The 24,496-nt window shown below is 34.0% G+C and overlaps 1 protein-coding gene across 1 annotated transcript; it reads left to right on the plus strand.

The window, feature by feature from the left end:
• Window positions 1-1,422: 1,422 nt before the first annotated feature.
• LOC131049476 (uncharacterized) lies at window positions 1,423-19,297 on the plus strand. The gene is made up of 5 exons (XM_057983536.2): window positions 1,423-1,865; window positions 17,576-17,748; window positions 18,006-18,560; window positions 18,702-18,924; window positions 19,018-19,297. Exons 1-4 carry the CDS (start codon window positions 1,423-1,425, stop codon window positions 18,869-18,871), a joined length of 1,341 nt encoding a protein of 446 aa, XP_057839519.2. The 3' UTR covers window positions 18,872-18,924; window positions 19,018-19,297.
• Window positions 19,298-24,496: the final 5,199 nt, after the last annotated feature.

Genomic DNA, 24,496 nt, shown 5'->3' on the forward strand with positions numbered 1-24,496 from the left:
CTATCTAACAAGGAGGAATGGCCGAAATGTTTTGAGGGGTTTAAACTCCCAATGGATACTTCTGAATGAATAATTTATGATGTTTAATACAACTTCATGGAATTATTAGGGGTTTGGAATCCCTGGACAGAAATTACATTGTTAAGAGATTCCTTAACATGCATAAAAATATTGACTGTCTCATGTTACAAGAGTTAAAATCAGTTGGCTTCTCTTTAGAGGTGGGGCTTAAATACATCTGGAGAGATGCTTCATACTTCTATACTAGAGCCACACTAAGAGTAAGGGTGGAACTGTTATTCTGCTTAGTTGCAAATGGGCTAATTATGTGATTAGGTGGGGGATATCCCCCTGTGCAAGAGAAATTTGGGTGATTCTTAAAGTAGATGAGAAGATCTTTGTAGTTTTCTCAATTTATTCCCCTAATGACTACACACACACACACACACACACACACACACACATAGAGAGAGAGAGAGAGAGAGAGAGCAGAGCTATGGAATTGGGTCTCTCAATTAGAGGATGTCCCTTGGTTTATGGGGGGTGATTTCAATATGATTGAGAATGCTCATGATTAGAGGGGTGGTAATAAGTTTGAATGGAAAGGGTTGGAGAGGATACACTGGGATAGGATGATCAATAATCTTAAGCTCATTGACCCAATTGCTAGTAGAAAAGATGAATTGAACACTATTTGGTTTACATGGTATAACTATCAGCAGCTCAATAGAAGAGTGTATTGTCAACTTGATATATTTTACTTCAATAAAGATTTTTTTGAAATCCAAGAAGATGACAAGGGGGACAAATATTTTTTGTTCCTTATACATTGTCTGATCATCATCGTATTCAAATTTCTTTGGGTCTTTCAGTCATTTGTTCCTCTCCTCACCCTTAGATTGATTCTTTTATCCTAAATGTTGGACTTCTTGCTAATGAAGATGTTAGATATGCTATGGGATTTATTCAGATGTTTAATAAACATAACAAGTCCCTTCACTCAATTTGTGAGAGATGGAATTAGAATATTAGGAGCTCAGAGGGATTATACCAAGTAGTTGGCAAGAAAAGGGCCAATGATAATAGGAGAGCTAAGCTACATTGGCAAGGGGCTCTATCTGAGGCCGAGTATAAGCTTCAAGCCAATCCAGAAGATGAACAACTTTCCCATGACCTGATTGGTACTAAGGTTGTGTTGAGGAGAATTCAAAATATTAAGGTTAATCGTTGGAAAACAACGGCCAAACTAAAGTGGATCAAGTCAGGGGATAGAGGGTCTAAGTTCTTCTTTCAAATGCTCAAGATGAAAGAAGCTAAAGATAGATTTATAGTATCTGGGAGGACAATAGGAGTATTATGAACCCAAAGGATATCCTAGAGAATTTTGCATAGTTATATAGATCTCTACTATCTACTGAGGATATGGGGGATGATCAAGGTAGGGCAAGGGACCTAATTAAGAGCTTGGTGCCAAAGCTGCTAAATGAAGAAGATTGCTCCCATATTGGCAAACATCTTTCAAAGGAAGAGGTTGAGCAGGCTATTACATCTCTGAGTAATGATAAATCCCCAGGGCTAGATGGTCTTCTAGTGGAGTTTTACAAAGCAAATCTAAATTGGATTTCTGAGGAGCTCCTTGATCTATATGAGGAAGCTATTGATAGAGGATCTCTTGGAAAGGAGATAAACCAAGAATTAATTAAGATGATTCCCAAAGAGGGCAACAAAACACTGATTAGAAATTGGAGGCCCAATACCTTACTTAATGTTTCATATAAGAGTTTGGCCAAGGCAGCTACTAACAGGTTGGAAAAGATCCTCCATAAAATCATTAGCCCCACTCAAACTGGTTTTGTGAAGGGAAGGTATATACTAGAGAATCTTATAACTTGTTGGGAGTCATTGAACTAGGCAAAGGATACTGGTTAGAATGTAGCTATGTTTCTGATTGATTTTTAAAAATCATATGATACGATTGAATGGGGATTTATCCTCTAGATGCTCAATAGTATGGAGTTCCTAAGCTCCTTTTGTAGGTTGGTACAAACCTTGCTATGTGATGCAAATGCCATGGTTGAAGTAAATGGATTGTGGTCTCAATGCTTCCCTCTTTCTAGATCCATCAGACAAGGATGCCCTCTGGCTCCAGCCTTGTTTGTGATTGTTGTTGATGGTTTATATTACCTTGTGAAGAGTTCAATGACATCACTCCCAGGGTCAGAGGGATCTGCCTACCTGATAAAGAAGAAATAATTAATGTGTATTTTGTTGATGATACATCGGTTATGATGGTATTGGATGAGAACAATATGGTTGCCTTGCTGGACAACATTGATATTTTTTTCAAAGCTTCTGCTAGTAAAATTGCTTTTCAGAAATATGATTTCCTTGGGTGGGATCTCACCCCCCCAACATGGTTTCTAGATTTTAAATGAAGTGGGGTGGTCCGAACCAAATTTCCAGGTATTTGGGCATCCCCTTCTCAGTTGCCCCACATCTAAAGAAGATGTGGGATTGGATTAGAAACAAGATAAAAAAAAAAGCTATCTAAGTGGAACAGGAACTTCCTTTCCCTTGCTGGAAGGTATCAAGTATGTCAGAAAGTACTCTCTTCCTACAATATATATTTCTCCTCAACTTGTCTTTTTTCTAATTATCAATTTAACCACATCCAAAAGAAAATCAAGAATTTTTTGTGGTTAGATGGTAAGGGTTATAAGAAGTAGCATGCAGTCAAATGGGATTGGTGTGTCTTGAAGAAAGATATCGATGGTATGGGGCTCAAGGATCTTAGGATTCAGGGGATTTTCATTGCCTCAAAATGGATCTCTAGGGATATTGTTAGAGAGGAACCTTGGAAAGTGTTGATCAGGCAAAATATTTTAAGATCAATTCCTAAGAAAGCTAAGAAATGGAAGGGCCTCCTGATTGGTGATTTAATTGCAGGAAAAATTGAGGTTTCTATGTATGGGTCTGAGGTCTTTAAGTCTCTATGGAAAGCTTTGGAGGCTATAAATCAGTTTATTAGGAATAATGAGTGCCAAATGAATGGTCACTATCTTGCTGCTGATAGGACCATCTGGTGGAATGTTTTTCATAAGGGTAAGCCTCTTACTACCCTACAGGGATGCTCGGCTTTAAAATGGTACAATAATGGAATCAGATTATTCAAGGATATCTTTCATGTTGGAGTAATGATGTCTTGGGAAGATGTGGTTCATAGATTTAAGGTGCTTCCTTCTCAATATAGGACCTATGTTGTACTAAAAGATGATCTCTCCCCCTTCATCTCCCTGAGCCCTGTCACTCTTACTCCTTCTTTCCCATCCTCCTTTTGCTGGGTAGACAACACTCCTCTTCCTGGCCTCAAGGCTAAAGTTATCTATGATACATTGGTGGACTCCTCTCTTGTGATTGATCATATTAATTATGTTTGGAACCTGGACTGGAATAGGGCACAAGGGGTCAAATCTCTAAATTACAGGTGGGTTGGTCCTTTTGAGCCTAAGAAAAAGTTTTTGCCTCGAGACTTATCCAATACATGCTCCCTTTGAAATATTTTACTGGTAATCACCTTCTTTGCAAATCCTATCACCTCCCTAAAACTCCTCAGTATGTGTTCTTTGACTGCCTATTTGCCAAATAAATTTGGAAAATGTTTGGTATTAAATTTGATGAAATGTGTATCTCCTATACTGATGTTATTCTAGGTTGCATTAAGGGCTGCAAGAAAATAGTTAACTCATTTTGGTCTTGTCTTTCTTTGGAAATATTATGGTTGATATGGAAGTTTCGTAATGATGATATTTTTAATGGTACGACTATGAATCTTACTGACTCTCTAAGGAGACTCATTTTCTATCTTATTTCTATGCAGGTCTTTGTGGTTATCAGATTGGATGAGGACAAGTTTGATCAGTAGTTGGAAGATGGATCTACTGTTGTTTTCATTAAGGAGATTTCCCATGGCTTCACTTGAGAAAGAGGAGACCACAACAAGACCCCTTTTGAGTAGGCCCTAATGAACTTCATGTTTTTCCTGGAAGAGAGATAGGTCTGTATGGATCAGTCAAATAGAGAAGAGGAGAAGATGCAGAGAAGGGTGGTGCACCCATACAAAGAGTAGATCCTTAATGGGTTGGTTGAAACTTGTGGAAAAATTGTGATCTTGGATGGACTACCTGGATCCCCCCTTGGGAAAGAATAATCATCCTAATGGAGAGATTGATTTTAGCTAGGGTGTTGTTGATTCACTATTTTGTATTTTTTGATGATATATATGGGTTGGGTTGATGTTTCCTATCTTTGGATTGGTTGTACTTAGCTGCATTTTCTAACATATTTGTGCTTGGACTTGCATGACCTCCATGTAATTAACGAAGTGATATTCTTTCTTTTTGGTTCGATTGTACTTAATAGAAAAGTTATAATCATTTGTTAAAATTCTAACTATAAAATTAATAATAATAATAATCTTAATGTTAATTTCAATTATTAATTATTTAATTAAAATTTAAATATAATTATTAATAATAGATTTATTATTATTATATTTTGGGTAATGTTATTCTTAATAAATTATTTATAATTAATATATTAATCTTTATAAAATATTTTAGAGTATACTATTGCATTGTATAGATTTGATTTTATATGGTAAGGATATATAATATTATATTTCCTCTATTTTATAAATATAATTTAGATTGTAATTTGTATATGGTGAAAATGGAAACAACAATATTGAAAGACTAAATGAATTCAACCACAAAACCCTAGCCTAACAACAACAAAGATCCACCATAACATATGAAGATTACCTAAGACAATGCAAATCAAATGAAATCACAAAGATTATACCATCACATGTCCAATAAGGTTTGAATCTCCATTCTTCCTATCTCCATTGATCTTGCTTGATATATTTGCTCTCAGATTTTATGTGTGCACAAGAGCTCAACAAAGAACGGGAATGTGGTTGCAAGTAGGATTGCATATGAAAGTGCAAAATGTAGTGTAGTCAATTGATCAAGTAGTTAGGTTTGATAATGAAGGAAGCATCTCCTTATATAGAAGACACTATATGAAATGGAGGAATAAGATTGAGAGGTGTAAAAGAGGTCGGCTATGATTAGAGGGTAGGTAAAGAAAATAATAAAATAATGAGAGGGTAGGTAGGTATATGAATTAATAGATGAATGAAATGTGTCATAAGTAGAAAAAGCTAATGAATTAATTAAATAAATAAAGATTTATTTAATTATAGAAGAAGTGGGATCAATTAAATAAATAAAATATTTATTTAATTTAAGAAAAGGATAATTTAAATAAATAAATGTATTTATTTAAATGAGAAATAAGGCTAGAAGAGGATAAATGAATTAATTAAATAAATGAAGATTTATTTAATTAATAGAAGAATTAGGATAAAATAATTAAATAAATTAAATATTTATTTAATTAGACATGACAATTTTAGGTGTCTACATTTTGCCCCTCTTTGAGACAATGCGACTTGTCGCATTGTTTCAAAGAAGATAATATGAACTGATACAAAGTTGGCCCAAGATGGGAATGATATGCCCCCTCGAGAGATTGGATGAAAATGTTTGGAAAGATTGCAGACAATCTCTCGATAAGAAAGAAAGGCTAGAATGGACTGACCGAGTAGAATAGAGTGATAGAGTCACGGGATAAAGAAGACTGACTCGGGAAACGAGGGCTAGGGTAGTCTATAAGATAGACCATGAGGGGAAAACATCCTTATTGTCATCCACACATCCAAGAGATCAGAGTGCAGAGCGAGATAGAGCAGCAGCAGTTAGCAGCGATGGCATTGGTACATAGATTCGATCGCGTTCACCGATTTCAGAGGCCAGCAGATGCAGGAGAGCCGGTGAGTACCTCAAAACCTCCTTGTACTTTGGTGCATTAAATGTTGTCATAAATGCATGCTAGGTAGGGCAATAAATGTGCATTAGGTATGTCTAGAAAAAAAATGTCAAGCGGGGTAAAATTGTCAAGGCGTGACTACGTCATGAATGCACATTTATGTCTTCAAGGCTGAATCAATAGTTCTATGTTAAACATACGTTGTCAATTGGATAAGCTACTAAGAGGATTCACTCAAGCAAGTCCTCTAGGGAAGACTAGGATAGATCGAGGCACTTTGTGATAAACAGGGAGTACTAAAAAAAAGAGTAGCACTTTGTGATGAACAGTGAGTGCAAATATGAGCAGCACTTTGTGATGAATAGGGAGTGCAAAGACACATAGTACTTTGTGATGAACGGGGAGTACCACTAGGACAGAAGCAACACTTTGTGATGAACAGTGAGTGTCACTAGGATATAGTATCATGAGCACTTAAGATAAAAAGTAGCATTTTGTGATAAACAGGGAATGCCACTTTGATTAACACAGATGATTTTGCTTGACTATAGGAGTACCTACCTATGTTGGAGTCACGGGAGAGATCCCCATCGACTCAGAGGTTACAACCAGAGCTGATATTTGAGGATAGAGCCGCGATTGATATTATGGGTCTGCGATTTATTCTGTATGTGCCTGAGTTTCAGGTGAACATGGGATTGTTGACTGCGCTGGCTGAGAGATGGCACTCAAAGACTTGCATTTTCCATTTGGCGATGGGTGAGATGACAGTCACCTTAGAGGATGTATATAGGATACTAAGGATACCGATCGATGGGGAGTTGGTTCCTATGATCGAGACGGAGACAAGAATGCACTGAGATGAGTGTTTCAGGATCCAGGACTAGAGATGAGGGCTGGACATGTGGCATGGGACATGATGACAGCGATAGGACTGGCGCTACCAATAGTGCTAGGAGGAGTGATCACTGGGTTCTTATGTATCAGTTTTGTACCATTTTGTATGATGATGTAGACACCTTCAGGTGATTTTGTAGCCATATGTATTTTGACATCATTGTATCATGACACTTATGATTATATATATGAGATGATTCATCTTTGCGGCAGCTATATGCGTGTGTACCTATGTGATGAGATGTTTCATGATGTATGTTTCTATGTGATGAGATATTTCATGATGTATGTGTCTATGTGATGGTTTATGATATGGATGCAAATATGTACATGATGAAATGCAATATTTTTTTTGTTCTTTTATGTTTTTAAATGTTATGCATATGTGAATGTATGAAATGTAGATGAATATGATAATGCAAAGAACTATTTACATGATGAAAATGTAAAATGTGCTAATATGTGTTGTGTGCAGGATGTGATGCAATTGTGATATCTATATGTATGTATGAAATGCTAATATGTGGTAATGCAGGTGCAAATACATGAAATGCAAGTGTTTTTGGCATGTCATTATACTCAGTCATGTGATAGCAGGCTACACAGACTCAAGAAGGATAATGGAAGTCAATCAAGAAAGGGGGATGGAAGGTAGAAGATATGAAAGTGAAAAGATCTTCTTGTGTGTTATCATCATTGAGCTTTATTATGGCAAGATAGGTTATGACAATCGAGGCATATGTTCGACCCAGAAAGTCATTGTACCTGTTTGCATGGAGATAAGACAGTTACAAACAAGGAATGCCCCAATTCACACTAGACTCACAGTGTCCTCATATCCTTGGACAAGTCATAGCATTACTAAGAGACAATCCACAAACAACAAATAAAAATAGGTGATGATACCCCATCCTCGCCTTTCTAGTCAAAGACATCCTGGAGATAGAATCTCTAGTCAAAGACATCTTGGAAAAGCTAAAAGACATGTCACCAAAAGATAAAATCAAAAGAAACTAAGACTCAACACCAACATCCATTGTAGTCCTCAATTTTAGTGTCTCTTGTCACTTGTATAAGTCTATTTGATCGTGGTCACAATGTTTACTTTCACAAAAGGATAGATAGCACTGAACCATAATGTTGTCTGAGTCTTTTGAAATATTTGATTTCTTGAAGCCCATTGTTGCTGGTATGTCTCATCTAAAATTGGCTGAATCCATGAAACTGATACTTTATTGTGGATCGGCGATGAAAGTGCTTCTTTATTGTGGATTGTGCGCGGATAGAGTGAAGAAAGCTGGAAGAAACTGTACTCCTCAGAACATGTGATGCTCTCAGTTCCACACCCATCACTAGACATAGGATTTGCCTTAGCCACAGATAGGAGCTGATTTATTATGGATGGAAAGGGGTGAAAATGAATGTTTATTATGAATAGGTTGTGAGTGTGTGCAAAGTGAAGGATGAAATGGAATCCTGAAGGAGGGAGGAGCAATGTCTCTACACATGGCGTCGGTGACCCAGTTTTCACCATGGTACTTGCCTAGGGTGCCACCAAAGTGGTTTTCACCGTTGGATGAAATGTTTTTTTTTTGTTTTTACTTTTTTGATTTTTCAATTTTTTTTGTGTCACGAGGTGCCTGTTTGCCAGGTTTTCACCAAGTAACGATTTTTTTTGTTTATTTTATGATTTTTTTTTTGTCTTTTTGAATTTTTTGAATTTTTTTTAATTTTTGGATTAGGATACTCTAAAGAGCTATATGTAAAACCTACGAAGGTGCATGTTGTTGATAGGATCCTCCAAAGGTTCACCATCTAGAGTTGAGAGCTGATATGCACTGGCTCCATAGGCTATTGTGATGATGTAAGGACCAAGCCAACTTGGTTCGAACTTGCCCTTCTTCTCTCTGTCTTGTTGATTTCTAGGATTCTCCTTGAGAACTAAGTCACCCACCTCCAATGTGTGAGGCTTGACTTTATGATTGTAACTGCATTGTTCCTTGACTGAATGATGTGTAGCTTGAGTGACTGTCTTCCTTGATAAAGGAATTGAGATAGAATTACTAGCGTGTGGACTATTGAGGCCCATATGCATGTCACCTGAAGAAGTTTGGGCATCCCTGATAACAAAGTCCTTCAGGGAAGCTCCATTAAAGGTCCATGATGTATCGCTAAAAGGGGATGGATGTGTGGAACAAGTGGATGAGTTATGAAGGCTTATGACTGTGAAAAGAAGTGAAAGTAGGATAGCATGATGGAGACTTAGGATCAACAAGTATGCTTTTTGACTTGAAATTTTAGAACTTTTGCCCCGAGTTATTTTGATATTAGAGGAGATCAACTCTTGTTCTTTTTTGTTTATAGGATTTTTATCCTTGACTTTGATTTTTTCAAAGTCCAATAGCTTTTGATTTTGATCTGGACTAAAGGACTTTTCTTTATTTTTGACTTTTAGATTTTTCTTTTCAAATCTTGATATATGATCCCCAATTAGTAAGGGCTTTTGTAATTCTTGTTGATCCAAGTCTAGGAGTGGAGTAGAAATGGAATGAGCATATGAAATGGTAAGGCTATGTGAGTTCTCAAGAGGTCTGGCGATACACTCAATAGATTCTTCACTGGAACCACTCTTAGGACTATTGATATTAAGAGATGCTTGCACTAGTAGAGGAGATTTGCATTTAGACTTAGTAGCCACAACACTAGGTGGTTCACACCCAATTCCTTGATATTGCAAATTGTTTGTAGGTTGTTCTTGTCAACTGAATGTCTTAGGAGATAGTGGGCGTTGATCAACATGAAAGATATACTCACCACATCCCATGTCTTTAATCATGAATTTTTCTTTAAGCTCTACTTGTTTTGATGTAGAAGCTTTCAATGATTCTGGATCCACATATGCTGATGAAGGAATAGCTTCTTGATTGGCTGGAATTGTTATTTCTGATCTAGGTCATAGATTGTTGCAATATATGAATGGATTTGGGTCAGATTTGATAGTCACTTCAACTCCATTGTGTGGAAACTTGATACATCGATGATATGTAGATGGTACTGCGCTCATCTCATGAATCCATGGACGTCCTAGCAATATGTTGTATGTGAGATCAAGGTCTAGGACTTGATAAACCACATCTTTTGTAACTAGCCCAACTCTGAGAGGTAAGGTGATTGTTCCCTTGGATGAGAACTCTTTGTCATCATATGCCTTGATGGTAATTTTGTTTGTAGAATTCACAGTTTTATCCGAATATCCCAATTGTTTAATAGTGCTTAATGTACAAATGTTTAGACCCGCTCCTCCATCTATCAGGACTCGTTTTATTCAATGTTTGTGTATGAAGGATTCAATGTGTAAAGGTGCATTATGTGGCTGACTTACAGAGGCGTCATCGACTTCTGTGAATGTAAGGGAGTGTGGAATGGAAAGGTATCCCACCATGGCTTGAAACTAGTCCACGTTCAGATCAGTGGGAACAACAGTGTCTCTCAAGATTTTGTCAAGAATGGCCTTATGTGCAGGGGATATGCATAAGAGCTCAAGGATTGAAATGAGTGCGAGTGTCTTTCCTAACTGTTCTACAAAGTCATACTCAGGTTTAGTTGATGAGGAAGTAGTGTTTTTAGCTGGAGCTCCTTGCAAAGTGAATTTACCTTGACGGGTTGTGACATTACATTTAGAGGTAGGTTCAGAAGAAGATTCAATGCCTTTTAGGACAATCTTGGGTCTTTGGGTAGAATTCTCAGGCGTTTTGTCCTTGATGATAATGGTAGAGACATAATTGTCCATTGAAATGTGATTGATAGTTGAATCATAGTTATAGGATGCTCTAGTATAGCTGGTCTGCTCATCTGTGGCTTTGTCTTTTCCCTTGTCATGTTTTGGGAATGGTTCCTTAAACATTTCATGTTCTTGATTGGATGAGTGTCCTTCAATCTCAATGTCACCTCTATCAATGAGATCTTGTATGATGTTCTTCAGTTGATGATAATTTCTTGTTTTATGACCCTTACTCTTGTGAAATTCGCAATACTCATCATCATTCCACCAATTTGGTTTAACCTTTGGCTCATATGGAGGAAAATCTGGAATTGTGATTACTTTGTTTGCCACTAGCTTCTTGAAAACTGACTCAAGTGGTTCTCCCAATGGGGTGTACTTCCTTCATGATCTAGAAGTTGTTTGAGTATTCACTTGATTGTTTATAGAGCTTGATCCTGAAAAAAATGATTTTGGGTCGCACTGTATTGGCATCAACAACACCATCATTGACTATGTTCTTGTTTTTATTCCAAAATCTTGGCTTGTCTTTTTCTTTAAAGTCCTCTTTGTTTTCTTTGAATATTTTGATGACTCCTTGCTCAATTAGGACCTTCTCTATTGTTAAGCCTTTTTCAATGACGTCCTTGAAGGTGGACAAACAAGCTTTTCTTAAGTCATAACCAATGTCTTGTTAACATTTTGGGTAAACATTTCTACCATTTGTTTTTGTGGAATTTCACAAGAGCATCTACTGGCTAGATTCCTCCATCTTTGTAAAAATGATGAAAAAGATTCTCCATCCTTTTGTTTGGTGTTGCACAAAGTAGTGACTGATATGTCTGTCTCTATGTTGTAGGAGAAATGTTGAATAAATGCCTCTGCTAAGTCACCCCATGACTTAATACTAGGTGGAAGTTGGGAGAACCATTCCATAGCTTGATCACCTAGGCTTTGTAGGAATAATCTCATCAAATATGTCTCTTCTGAAGCTACCTCAATGCAAGCTATGAAAAATTGTCTTATGTGTGCCTTAGGATCCCCTTTTCCTCTGTACTTATCGAACTTAGGCGTCACGAAATGTGTAGGAAATGGAGGCATTGGAATGCTTTTGTCAAATGGATAAGGACATATGTCTCTCATTGTGTATGTTGTCTTCAGTGTAGTTATGTCCTCCATTTTCTTTTGTAAGTCTTTAATTTGTAGTTCCAAATTGTTCTTAGGTGGAGATCAACTTCTTGGACCATACCCCATGCTTGAGGCACCAATTGGAGGAGGAGCATGTTGCATATATGGATGATATTGATCATACACATGTTCATATGGAGGAGGTCTATAATGATGCTGCGTATAAGGACCACTTGGTATAGAGTCATGGTGAGGAATGGAATATCTGCTTTGTCCATGTATACCATACTCTACAGGCATGTCATGAGTTTGTTCTAGTGTGTTGCCCCCAAATTTGACATGAGGTTTCCTTGTGTCCAAATTTTGAGCATGCCTTTGAATATCCAATTGCTTTGGTGGTTGATCATTAGCATTGGTATGTGGTTGAGCATATTTCTCTGCATAAGACTTCTATAATGGTCTGCGAAGGTGAGTATCATATGCTTGACCATGTGTATGTGGGACCTTTGGTTTTTGAAACAAAGATGATGGTGATTCAGGCACCATATGTGGTCCTCTATTGCCTCCACTATTAGGCCTCCTTTGATCCATGTTGGAGTGAGTTTGTTGTAAAGGTCAATTTTCCATTATTTGAGACATGTCAAAATCATGAGGGATCTTGGTTCCACTTTGTGCCATCACTTGTAGGAAGTATTGTCTATCCCTCCTCATTATTTCCTCAACCAATTGATTCAAATGAGGATTCATAATGGTGTCTTCCATTTTTCTTGAATGTACAGAAAAGTTGTCCATATTGTCATTGTGTGTATCATTGTTGTTTGTAGTGTCCATGTGCTCAACATTTGGAATGTTTCTATAAGCATCCATGTCAGGTAATGTAGTATGATCAGAATTGAAAAAGATATCATTGTCATACTCATAGGAGCTCATGTTTGCGGACTCTTGAGCCTCTTTAGTTTCTCTCCTAGATTTTTGGGAATGGGTTTCAACCATGAACTAGGTATTGACCAAGATGTGTGAGACTAGATGAAAATGGAAAAGAGTATGGAAGACCAAGAGTTGGATGGAATGTAAATGAATCCAAGGTTTACTTGCAATGTCCAAAATGTAAGACCAAGTATGTATGTAGTAGAGTAGGTGTGGCTTCCAAAGAGAGGATAGTTTCTCTTGATGAGGTAAGTTGACCTTGACTCTAAGTAAGACCAAATGAGAACCAAAGGTGATAGACCTTGATGAGGGACCACTTAGCAAAATGTTGTTGTATGTAGTGTGTTGACAAAGTATGATGAGGACAAGCAAGTGACCTTTTGACTCAATTTTAAACAAATGTGAATGTAATGTAAGGTGTAAAGCAATGATGGACTTTGTGAGACCCAAAGATAGGTTGAATGCTAGATGAAAACCTGAAGAGATAGCTTAGGAAGCTCAAGAATCCTAAAACTGATTGCTCTTATTTGTTGGACTATAAATTTTTCCAATTTGTGAAGTTGTTGTTGTGACCAAATCTGAATTTTTTTGACTGTTTTTCATGACAAAAGGACACAATGTTGATGAGGACCCAATGTTTGCAAGTGTTTAGACTCAAAATGATTCAAAAGAAAGTGTGTTGTTTGATGTAAAATTTGTTTTCCATACACTTGAAGACACAAAAGACACAATGTTTTGTTGTTTGGTCTTGAATGTTTGATTGTTCAAAATAAGACAAGCACAATTCTTATGGTTGGCCAGGACAATAGTTGTTGATCCCCCATGGAGTTTCCCCCAAGGCTACACTATTCAGAGTGGATACTTAGATGCTTGACCCCACTGGCTCCACCCTCGGCACTCACTTCTCGGGGCAGCCAAGTATCAGTCCCCATAAAAACTCCTTGTGGAAAACTTTGTATCTCTACTAAGAACCATATGTGTGTGGGCCACTACCAAAGGTCCAACCTCCTGCCCCAACCACTAGAAGGATTTTGGCTTCTAAAACAAAAAGGTGCTAGTAAGGGCATCTGCTCGTGTGGCCATACACGTGGCACTTTCACCTCTATAAATACAGAAGGCTGCCATGGTAGGGGTTACACCCTACAAATGATCAAATAAATTTGGTCAAATGGGTTTATGGGGAGACATAGTGTCGGTATGAACTAATCAGCACACGTTATTCATAGTTTTCACCATGAATACAGCTATTTATAGTGGTTTGGAAAAAGATGGCTTTTCTTTTGCTACCACTTGGGTCGTTCTCTCCTCACTAGTAGTCCTAATGACCACACGGGGAGATAGGCCCTCTAAAGATGAAACAAAAAGAGCCTATTGCTCAAGACACAAAAGACAATGGTTCAATTTTAGTGCACCAATTGAAGTGTTTGCTAGTCTATGAGAACAAGGCACACAATAAAGATCAAAAACCCTTGCCAAGGTCCTACAAAAAATATTTTTTAGTATTTTGGATTGTTTCAAATGATCACCCCTTCCTGCAAGCACACAAGTTAGGTAAATTTTAGATCCAAAAGACTTTGTGAAATAGGGGCCTTCAACAATGAATTTTGTTGACCAATTCAAAGATATGATTCATCATAAAAAAATAACACCTGTAAAATTTCAATATATTTCTATAAATGTAAGAAAATCAAAAAAATTTGCTAATTTGCTCCAAAAATTAATTTTTTATGAAAAATCATAAAAAATTCATATAAAATGCAGAATCGATCCAAAAAATCTAAAATTTTTACTGGAGAGTCCTGATGGTCTTCCAAACCTGTATAAAATAATTTCTGCAACAAATCAAAGCAGTTTGTGAGATATGAGTAAAATAATGTAAAACCCTAATTTTCAAAGATCCAAGTTTTGAGGAATCATTTTGCATCAAATTTAAAATCACAAAGAACAGATCCTATTTATAATTTTTAGAGATTTCCAAAAATGTAAGAAAATCTTAAAAATTCGCTAATTTTCTCTTAAAATTATTTTTTTATGAAAAATCATAAAAAATTCATATAAAATGCAATTTTGATCCAAAAATTCTAAAATTTTTATTAAATCCTTCTGATACTTTTTCTGACTTGCAAAAAAAAATTTATGCCAAAATTCGAAGCCGTTTGTGAGATCTGATCAACATAAGGAAAAACCCTAATTTTTAAAGATCCAATTTTTAGGGAAATATTTTGTATCCAAATTAAAATCGCAAAGAATAAATCCTATGTATAATTATGAGATATTTCTAAAAATGTAAGAAAATCTAAAAATTTCGCTAATTTGCTCTCAAAATTAATTTTTTATGAAAATTCATAAAAAATTCATAGAAAATTATGATATGCTCTAATATATCTGAATTTTTCTTTGAGAGCTCTTGATACTGTCTTCAACCTGCAAAATAAATTTGGTACAAAATTTTCAAGCCGTTTGTGATATTGGATCAAATATCTCCAAGATCTTGATTTTGTGTCCAAAACCCTAGCTGCATAAGGTTATTCTCCAAATTGTTTTACAAAACAGCAATATAGGGTTAGAAAATTCTGCAAAAGACACAGATCTAAAAAAAATCCATGTCCCACGGGGCGTGCCAAAATGTATATGGTGAAAATGGAAACAACAATATTGAAAGACTAAATGAATTCAACCACAAAACCCTAGCCTAACAACAACAAAGATCCACCATAACATATGAAGATTACCTAAAATAATGCAAATCAAATGAAATCACAAAGATTATACCATCACATGTCCAATAGGGTTTGAATCTCCATTCTTCCTATCTCCATTGATCTTACTTGATATATTTGCTCTCAGATTTTATGTGTGCACAAGAGCTCAACAAAGAACGGAAATGTGGTTGCAAGTAGGATCGCATATGAAAGTGCAAAGCGTAGTGTAGTCAATTGATCAAGAAGTTAGGGTTGATAATGAAGGAAGCATCTCCTTATATAGAAAACACTATATGAAATGGAGGGATAAGATTGAGAGGTGTAAAAGAGGTCGGCTATGATTAGAGGGTAGGTAAAGAAAATAATAAAATAATGAGAGGGTAGGTAGGTGTATGAATTAAGAGATGAATGACATGTGTCATAAGTAGAAAAAGCTAATGAATTAATTAAATAAATAAAGATTTATTTAATTATAGAAGAAGTGGGATCAATTAAATAAATAAAATATTTATTTAATTTAAGAAAAGGATAATTTAAATAAATAAATGTATTTATTTAAATGAGAAATAAGGCTAGAAGAGGACAAATGAATTAATTAAATAAATGAAGATTTATTTAATTAATAGAAGAATTAGGATAAAGTAATTAAATAAATTATATATTTATTTAATTAGACATGACAATTTTAGGTGTCTACATAATTAAATATGTTAATAATATTTTCAATAATATGTATAATATTAAATTATGTATTCACACCTTAATCTCAAACCTTAATAAAAAATTTACGTATATTTTAATAATTTATATATTTAACCTTACTAATATATTATTATATATAATTTTGTTATTCATTGATTATATATAATTAACATTTTTTTTTTCTTTTATTATCAAAAATGTATTTAATCCTAATATAATAATTTTAATTATATTATTGTATATATAGACAATTTAATATATTAATAATATTTATAATATTAAAATTATTTATTCATCTTTTATCTAGTATTTAATTTAATTATATACTGTATAGAAAATATATATTTATATTATCAAATTTTATGAGGATAACTAAATCTTTAAAAGATTTAGGTAAAAAATTTAAATAATTTGAAAAGAAAATTAAAACATACTAAACATTATTTTAATGACTATATTAATTATTTCTTTCTTCTCACAGAGGCATTCTAGAGTGTTTAGATTATTATTTTATAATTATTGTCAATATATGTGAAAGAAAATAAAGTCATTTTTATCATGACTTCAAACACATGAACTAATTGTGATAGAGTATGGTGGTTGTTTTATGATCATTATTACCAATATATGTGAAGAAAAATATGCTCACCAAAAGCACATGGATCAAATTTCATAAAATTAAAATTGGTGGTGAAAGAATACAAGAAATTGTGAATAGAGTATCGTGGTTGTTTTACAATCATTATTACCAATATATGTGAAGGAAAATATGCTCACCAAAAGCACATCGATTAAATTTCATAAAATTAAAATTGGTGGTGAAAGAATACAAGAAATTGTTATGTTATTCTTGACAAATTACTTATTATTATTTTTGAATGCTTTGTTGTAAAAAAATGAGTCAAGTGACAACATGACCAACAACTCTTGTTATCCTAGAAAATGAGAAAGGAAAAAAGAAACAAAATCAACCTATTTAAATGGCTTAACAAAACAACTGTAAAGAGCTATATAGAGAAAAGTCATTAGTGGCACATGATATTTATAAAAAATATTTTTTTATAAAAAATTGAGTTGTCAGAAATAAGCGTGACAAGCTAAATGGTCCAAAACAAAATGTAAAATAAATAAACAACAACTAATTTAGAAGACTTTAAAAAGACAATTAAAAAAGATTTGTTGAAGGGTAGATGAAAGTGAATAAAGTTGAGATTTTTCATTGATTTCAAAACTAAAAATTAAAAAAATACTTGAATTGTAAAAGTATCTAATGAAATATGATTTATAAATCTTGAAAATTACATTTCAAAGATCAAATAAACAATAACAATTTATACCTCATTCTCACAAAATTCTACCATACAATTTATCAAAATTGACCATTCTTTGACTTTAAAACATTATTGTAAAAATTTATGATAAAAACCCTGGATTCCAAGAAATTTGGATACCTTTACAAGGGATATGGAATTAAACCAGTCAAACTTGTTGGAACTTTACACAAGCACTCGTACAACCATAACGGTGCTTGCTCTCTCACTATAAATTTGGAAGGAAAATTTAACAGTTCATTGTGCTCAAAGCGTATAATCCACAGTTCATTGTGGAAGGAATTGAGGGTTATTACAATAAACAAAAAGGAAGTGAAAATGGTTTCCAAAAGGAATTGGACTGATATGTTCAAAGTACAACCCTCAACATCAATCAATCAGGGGAAGAGTCGTTCAAGCTTGAACCGAGGTTGGTTCCTTTCATCTCTTTTGATTTTCACTTCTGCACCTTCTTTCCTTATTGAAATGTTATTGTTATTCTTGCCTGTTATATTGGGAATAAAGTTGTTATATTGGGAATAAAGTTCTCCATTTCTAAACTATCCAATTTTATTAATAAAATACAGGTTGACATTTAGGGTTTTATAATTTGTTGCAGTCATACCAAAGTTCTTGTCAAGTTTTCCACCGCCGGATCTAAGTTTTTTTTTGTTTTTCCTGTCTCAGGTGGACAAGAGCTGAGAAATCCAGAACCCAAAGCGAGATGGAACCCTAAAAAGGAACAAATTGAGATTTTGGAGTCCATTTACACGTCCGGGAAGATAAGGCCCAGCAGAGATGATATACGAATGATCAGAATTCAGCTACTGGAGTTCGGAGAGGTGGAAGAGGCAAACATCTTCTACTGGTTTCAAAACAGAAAGTCCAAAAACAGGAAAAGGCAACGCCTTCTTGTTGCCGGTACAGCCAACCCCATTCAAACCAGTACAGCCAATCCGATCCAAACCATGGAAAAATCAAGTTTTCCCTCACTCTCACCTTCTATTTCTTCATTTCCCAATCATCAAACTCAACGAGTTTCTGCCGATACACACATTAACCTGCAACAAGGAGGACTGTCGAGTGGAAGTACAACATACCCATATAAGTATAATTCCGCAATATCATCTTTTCCTCAGAATTATTCTTCTTTTCTGCTGCCTGAAAAGCAATCAGACCCATTCAATCATTATCAGCGCCCTGAAGCTGCTATCCCTTCTGCCCTAACTGACACTAATCCAGGTCAGTTTTTTTGCATAGTTATGTTCTTTAGCTCCATACTTGTAGAGATATATTACATGCCCAAATGAAATTGGATCTTCTCTTGTGTGATATCGCTTACAAAATTAGAATTTCTGTATATTTACATTTGGGTATTTGCAGATACAAGAGTGAGTTCTACAAGAGTGGGTTCTGGGAATGAAGATTTGTTCACTGTAATGATTGATGGTACGAAATATAAAGCACCTAGGGGGACCTGTAAATGTGAGGAATGCCTTCAGTCCAAATGTGATTATGGTGGATACCGCTTGTCAACGCATTCTCACAAATGAAAGTGGATTCAGTTTGCATGGCCTGCAAGAAGGGGGAGACTACTATTTGCTAAGTACATATATCTAAATTTTTTTTTATTTTTTTTTTTGGTCTATTTTAATGTGGTAGATGAGGGATTGTATCTAACTTACTAGTTATTATGCAGATAAGACAGGAGGAGCAGCTCCACTCCTGGATTTTCTCAAGTGTAGGATATCTTAAGCTTTTTCAAATATCAGGCAATCTGGGCATCATTTTGAAGCTTTCTCTGATCAAGCAATCTTGGGATTCTTCAATAGCATATCTGTGAATGATTGTTATAAACATTTTATGTAATTTTTTATTGTTTTCAACAGTTTTTCTTCTTTTACCAGTTTCTTTTTGCTACTCATGATAAAAGATGAATCCAGATACCATTGTCTTCTTCAATCTTTATGTGGAGTCAAAAACAAGTGCGATTCAACTATTTATGTGGAGTCAAAAACAAGTGTGATTTGACTTTCTATGACTGAAATCCATTGAAGATATTTAATAATGTTTATCATTATAAATATATTTATGAATTGGCTTGAGAAATTCAAGCTTTCTCAATTATCAGGCAATCTTGGTATTCTTGAATAATATATCTGTGAATGATGGTTATAAACAATTTTAATGTAATTTTTTTTATTGTTTTTAATATTTTTTTTCTAGTTTTACCAAATTTTTTTGCTACTCATGATAAGAGACCAGTCCAGATATTATTGTCTCCTTCAATCTTTATGTGGAGTCAAAAATAAGTGTAATTGGACTTTATATGACTGAAATTCATGGGACATATTCCAACTATTACATGTTTTTGAATTGACTTGAGAAATGGTTAACAAGGAAAAGACAAGGTTTGTTCATAATTATAAATATATTTATACAATAAAATCCAAGTGTTTTGGCACTAAAAACTTTCAAACTAAATTTATTTACATACAATTTAAGTTATATACTATCTTTTAAAAATATGACTTATGAATATGGTTTATTATAATTAATTTTCTCTTCAATTTAAGAAGGTTCATTTTGAGTAGAACAAGGATAAAAATATATCTTCAATTTGGATCTTTTTATATAATAAAATACAAATAATATTCTAGAATTTTTAATCATTCATACATAATTAAAAAAAATGTTTTCACTATTAGGAAATGAATCCACTCATTAATTCATTGGCATCTTCATAATATTCAATATTTTTGACAAAACCACATTGTTTCTAATATGCCTCTCTTTGTGGTGGTTTGTCCTTTGGTTATTTGAAAGATGTAGCAACCCACAACTACATTTTGCTAATCCAAAAGATTTTTGCTAAACTCATATAGAATAAATATCTTAAATATTCAAAGTACAACACATCTTTCATCATCTACATAATGAATAATAAAATTGATTCTAATTCATATAACATAGACCTTCACCTACAATGACATATGGGAACCAATATGTGCAAACTAAAAAATATTCTAATGATATTCATATACAAAGTTTTTATTCTACAAATGCCCATTCTAATCTTCCTCTAATTTTATATCCTTGATTTGTTGATTCTAAATTATTAGGAGTTACACTTATGTATAGAGAGATACTTTATCCTTAGTAATTATTAGTGTTAGCCATATAGTGGTATAAATCTCACTATAAGGCATTGAACGAAACCTTCTAGAATGAATGTTTTGAGAATAATATAATGGATCTCAATATGGTTCATAACATTAACCTTCTTAGGACCAATAATCTTATGAATATAATCATGTTTTTCCACAAAGATCATACAATACCTACATAATTAAAATAATGAGTATAGATTGAATGCTAATGTTTCTAGTAATGATTCTAGAACTAAGTATATATATTTATAATGATAAACTAAATCAATAACAAGTGGAAAATTATTATGAACTAAAAAATAAATAAATAAATGTGAAATATATTTTTGGATGATGCAAGATTATTGTACACCGAGGATTCCTGCACCAAGGACCTAAGGCAATTTGAAAAGTGAGTCCCTCACTTTGCAAGAGATAAATGGAAAATATATTGCTTTAACACAATCTTATAAATTCAAGATGGGTCTTTCATTGATATTTCCTTCCACTTTCAACAAATATAGACCTATTTTTAGTACTTATTCCAATTCTATTGTGTGGAGCTTCTCTAATCTTCCCTTTCTACCATTGTTCTATATATGTACCTAAATCTTCTAGTAGCTCTACTTTATATTAATTTCTTAAATGATTTTTTTCACATTATAAGAACAAAATTATTTTTCCTCAAATTTTACTATGTTAAACTAAGAATATACACTTTCTAAGGTATAGGATCACCAATGATATAAATTTGTTGCAAATATGTACTGTGTATGTATGATCCATAAATTGTGCAGATGGTCAAAGTCTATCTGAAGTGGATATGGATGCCAAATTTTTTTTAGCATGATGTGTTTCCTGAGTATATGTTAATTCTATTTGGTTCAGTCAACATTGAGTTGAGTTCAAATGGTTAAATATAGAGCTTGTTAAGTTTCTAGATGTTGTGGAGGAATATGTTGCATTCCTCGTCTTGATAATACTCTAAGGATGTTATGGATTATTGAATCATATTCCTAGAATGTCTTAACTTCTTTTGTGGTGGTCCTTTTATTTCAATTTTGATCTGGATTAAGAGTTTGTGTATAATGATAATATGTTTTGCATGAGCAATTGTGTGTGGTGTACATACAATCCTTCTGGAGATATTTTGGGAGGTTTTTTGACTCAATGCAGGTCTCTACATGTCTTTTTGTGTTCCAAATGAGTTTTATAAAACATTTTTTGTGCCAATGGTAAATGTAGACATTACATCTTCTTCAGGCCAACTTAGTGAAGTATATTGATGATTTGGTTGATATATTTAATGTAGATCAGTTGGGTTATTGAGAGTGTGACATGGAGAGGATGTAGTAAGATATGTGATGCATATTAGAAGAAAAATAAAGGTCTAAAAGTGTTACAATACAGATTGAGTCAGATCAGTATTGATCAACGAACTATTATCTACATATTGATAGATGTTAGTCTTCTATTCAGTTTAATATTTTATTCTTATATTATATTTGGACAAATAAATTGTATCTTCAAGCTATTTTCTTCTGTATTTAACTACATAGATTTTTAAAGTCCAATGCTTCGGATCAAGCTCGATGATCCATCATTAGGGAAAGAAAGCATGAGCAAAAATGTTTTGTATCTTTCCTTGAAGAAGTTTTCTTCAATTATGCAAGTCCTTCTTTTTTATCTTGCTCTAAGGTAGTGTGCCTTAGTCTGCAAGTCTGAAGCAATGAGTTCCTTGGCCTATGGCCTAAATTATTATAAACACTATATAGACATATTGTCAGTTAGATTCTAATTGAGGTTTTTCTCAGTTTGGGTTTTCCATGTAAAAAATATTGGTGTAATTTTGTAGATGCATTCGGTATTTATTTCATTAACTTTCATGGACATCTACTAAATGAATATTATAGTTTATATTTTTTAATCTTCTCAAGTTTTAATATATGTTGATTCACCCTCCCTCCCAACATTTGGTAGTGTTCAACAATTGGTATTAGAGCATTGGTTCCTAAAGTGAAAATTTAACCACTGAGGTAGATCTGAGATTTGAACACTATGTTTGAATCTAAGGATGTGGAGACTATGGAATACTATTTATGCAAGAAACATTATTTATTCAAGAAATATTTTTTAATTTCTCAATGGAAGAATTGTTTGCATTCCTCTATAATGTGATGATTATGGAGTGTGGTTTTGGAGATAATGTTATGATTTATGTATATTATTCTATCAATCTTATAGGTCCTTCATTGCTTGTATGGTAGTGTTAGTTGTTATTTTTTAAAGTGGTGTGTCTATCAAAATTATTCAAGAGAATGTTTGGTGATTTTTTGATGTGGTTTTTTGTGTTGCAGCTTGGAGGAAATGTTTATCTAGTTTATGCAAATTTTTGGGTTCAATTTTATAGTGATGGTTTGAGTGGCAAGAGAAGTTATGTTGTTCTGAGTTCAGTGTTGTCAGTTGGGTTGGTTTTTGGTTGACTCAGAAAGTTTATCCTATCTAGATCATGTCGCTCTGATTTGGATATGCTTTGTTGGTTGATTTTGGATGTTGATATGGACCTCATCATGGTGTGTGTAGATCCACATTGAGTTTTGTGCATTAGAGGATGTTTGGGCTAACTGGTTGGTGTGCTACATTGTTTATCTACACATTTTATTTGATCTGAACCTTGGAAGATGTGTTAATGGGTGTGGTTTGTTGGAATTATTTGGTAAGCATGTATTGTGATGTGTTTGGTTCCCCTTTATCTCTTGGAGTAGAATACAATGGATGTTATAGGTCCAGACGACCAAATTTATATAACATTATTTACTTTGCCTATCGCAAACCATAAACTAGGGTTTTAATAAAAAAATTATATATAGGAGTGCGGATGCATGAGTTGTGTAATGGGATGTATGTGAGTTGATTTGAAGTGGATATGAATGATGCACAAATAGATTTGGTGTGAAAAAGTGTAAAAGACATTTTGTGAAGAGCTTTGAGATAGCGTTTGAAGTTAAATGTGTTTTCCATGATATTTGTCACTTGTCACAGTGATTCAAGGAAATTTCAAGATCAAGAGATCTTGTTCATTTCAGTTCATTGATCCTTTGTAGTTGCCAGAAGGTTTGTTCCTTTTGGTAGTTTGTGTAGCCCTTTATATCTTTCCCTAAGGTTGTGTACCTTAGTCTTGAAAGTCCTTCAAGGGTAGTGAGCTCCTTGGCCTTGAGCCTAAACATTGTAATCAATTATTCATATTGTGAGTGTGATTCTCACTATAATTTTCTATGTTTAGGTTTCTCCATGTAAATCTTGTGTTCATGTGATTTTTGTGCTTTATCCTTTGTGATTTAATGTTTCATAATTGCAACAGTAAGTTAATTGTGATTTGAGGTTTAATATATCAGAAGTAAAATATTTTAAGGTCCAGAGTGATTCACCTCCCCTCTCAGTCCAATGGTGTGTTCAACAAGTTTCTCCCTTGGCATCAACTAACTACTTCTCTTTGGAAACTATTGCTAAAATAATTTTTTCATATGACTGGATTTGGGTCTTCTCCTTCAAACATAAAAAGTACTTGTACTAGCAAGTTCAAATATTTCCTTAGTGGATGTATCTTCTCCTTCTACATTGGTGGCATCTACAGATGGAATTTATTAGTCCTATAAGCTCCTTGGATCTTTATCTTTAATGACTTCTCAATAAGTCTACTCTTCGATCTCTTTTCCGGGTGGCAATTTCCATATACCAATTATTATCCATTTATCTTGACATCTCCAATTTAAATGGCAGCATTAAAACATCTAAAATCATTTTTGGGGGTCTCTGTATTGATCTCATCAAAAAATGTTATTTTCCTTTTTGCAATGTCTATCTTTAAACTTTTCAATCTTCTTTCATTTTGAAAGCAGTGGCTTATACTCTTTAACTTTGAATAGCACACTCTTCAATAGTGGCTCGACTTTGTTGCAAGCGCTTTGTCTAATCTGTAGTAGGGGTGTCATCTTCAATAGCTCCCTCAACCTTGCAGAATGCCTTCTA

This window comes from Cryptomeria japonica, chromosome 7, assembly GCF_030272615.1.
Source record: "Cryptomeria japonica chromosome 7, Sugi_1.0, whole genome shotgun sequence".
Lineage (NCBI taxonomy): Eukaryota > Viridiplantae > Streptophyta > Pinopsida > Cupressales > Cupressaceae > Cryptomeria > Cryptomeria japonica.